This window comes from Limulus polyphemus, unplaced genomic scaffold (assembly GCF_000517525.1).
Source record: "Limulus polyphemus unplaced genomic scaffold, Limulus_polyphemus-2.1.2 Scaffold39, whole genome shotgun sequence".
Classification (NCBI taxonomy): Eukaryota; Metazoa; Arthropoda; class Merostomata; order Xiphosura; family Limulidae; genus Limulus; species Limulus polyphemus.
The window spans coordinates 1,420,130-1,422,446 of NW_013665649.1; the positions used below are offsets into that span (position 1 = coordinate 1,420,130).

The following is a 2,317-nucleotide window of genomic DNA, read 5'->3' on the forward strand; positions in this document are numbered from 1 at the left end:
TATTAAAGTATTTCATGTTTACTATATAAAAAGAAAACAGGTGATAGCTCATTTATTTACATGTAGAATTTATCTTCAAAAGTTACGACAGTGATGGAATTGAAAACGCTTGCTATAAATTAGTTTACGAACGTTTTGACAAGTTTCGTATTCTGTTTTCATTGTGGTACAATATTAACATTAATATGGATATAATGCAATTTTATCAGTAGGGGTTTCTTCTCTTTTTTTTATCAGTTTGCTGTATTAGAGGTATTTTTGACTGCTATTTGTGACGAATTTCCAACTATGCGCAAAAAGAAGATTTTGCTCACTTTTCTTTGCTGCATTGTATGTTTTATACTCGGACTTCCCTGTGTTACTCAGGTATGTATGTACTGGAAAAATAGTGCCTTCATGGTAGCGATATTATACCTCAAAGTTTATGAATCTTTTAATTATTTTGTGTTAATTTTGTTTTTATGTAAGTTGTAAAATAGATTTATCACTTGTTGTATGAATGTTTTTGTTTTTTTTATTATAAGTTTACTTCACATATTGTATTAAACTTCAATATTTATTTGACCTGTTTTAACTTTTTCCTGTCTAAGAAATTCCTTACATAAATAAAAATTCAACTCAACACTGAAGAAAGTAAAAGAAGTGTTCGAATCTAAACCAAAATAAAAATGTTATACACACAGAGAAGTCCACTGGTGGGACAACGGTAAGTTTATGCACTTACAATGCTAAAATCCGGGATTCGATTCCCTGCGATGAACACACCAGATATCCCAATCTGGCTTAGCTCTAAAACAACCAAGCTATACAGTGAAAATTTTCCTTTAGAATATCACTGATAAAATAATGAGCCATATAATCACCATGAAATACACGATATTACTCTTAATAAATATTATTCCTAGAGTTAGAATTGATGGCAAAGAAATAACCAAAATAGGTTCAATTTCGTAAAGCTAGCATTGGGAAGTTAAACAACTGATGGCACTATATTTTTCAAGTGTTACTACTGTGACTAAACTTTCACAAAGAAAAAAGCGTATAATAACTAAGAGTTGAGTTCTAACATAATTTCTGGAGAAAAAATCGTAGAAGCTCAACTTGTTTAACTACAGTATTTGATGACAGAGGGAGCACTTTTTTTTTACCAGAATTCTCTGGTCAACATTATGTGCCAGAATAATATAAATATAAAAAGAAGTGCCAAAGTCAGTAACCCTTCCCATATTCTGAATAAATAGTTGATTCATTATTGTTGTTATTGTTTTCAGGGAGGACAGTACATTCTGAACCTGATGGACACGTATGGTGGTGGTTTTGCTATAACCTTCATTGCGATATGTGAACTTGTAGCTCTGATGTGGGGTTATGGTGAGTTTCTAGTATTGATGAAAAGTCGTAAAATTAACATGAGTGACAGAATTAAAAGTACTGGTGATCTGTAATATGTTTTATTCACTTTATTTTATTTTAACTTAAGGAACAATTCCGTTAAGATTGGTTATAGTTATGATTACATGCTAAAGGAAGTTTTCAGCGCTGGACAAAGCACTTGCTCTCCTCCCTCCAGTTATGGAGTCTTGTCGCATCACCTTTGTCAGTGCGCTGTACAGGTAGCGTGTTGCCATCCCTAATTTCGAGCTACCGATAACAGGGAGACAATCGGTCGGCAGCAACTTATTGTTGTTATATAAACATATGTCATTAAGATTGAATTACACATTTTTCTCTCAGAGTATGTTGTATTGTGTGCCACGTTAGCCTGTTACGTTAAATTGTATCACCAGACAAAGTTTAAAATCCAAAGTTAGAAACTAATATCTAAGATTTGTCATACGTTTCGGCACTCACTGATATCTTTCTCATTGTCTAGATTGTGTTGAAACATTTGGTAATTTTTAGCTATTCGTTTTAACTAATATCTAAAATTTGCCATACGTTTCGACACTCGTTGATGTCTTTCTCATTGTCTAGATTGTGTTTAAACATTTGGTAATTTTTAGCTATTCGTTTTAACTAATATCTAAAATTTGCCATACTTTTCGACACTCGTTGATGTCTTTCTCATTGTCTAGATTGTGTTGAAACATTTGGTAAATTTTAGCTGTTAGTTTTAACTTATGGCTTGAAACTTTTTCTGGTTAATGTTATTCACCCAAACCTATAAGCGTTTGATATAATGAGTTTGTATTAGGTCGTCAAGAAATTAATGTCGCGTTTCGGAACACTTTTATTAACCAGCCCCCAAGAAACCTACATCACGTATAATAGTTAAACGAACCGCCTAAACGTCACCTTAGTGTAGCCTATATATTGT

At 32.5% G+C, this 2,317-nt stretch overlaps 1 protein-coding gene across 1 annotated transcript in view; it reads left to right on the plus strand.

Moving 5' to 3' along the window:
- The window catches only part of LOC106461506 (sodium- and chloride-dependent glycine transporter 2-like), a 17,176-nt gene that overhangs the window by 10,944 nt on the left and 3,915 nt on the right, over nt 1-2,317 (plus strand). Inside the window, exon 10 of the mRNA XM_013921331.1 lies at nt 1,242-1,371. Coding sequence (XP_013776785.1) covers nt 1,242-1,371 — 130 coding nt within the window. The remainder of the gene's footprint in view (nt 1-1,241; nt 1,372-2,317) is intronic.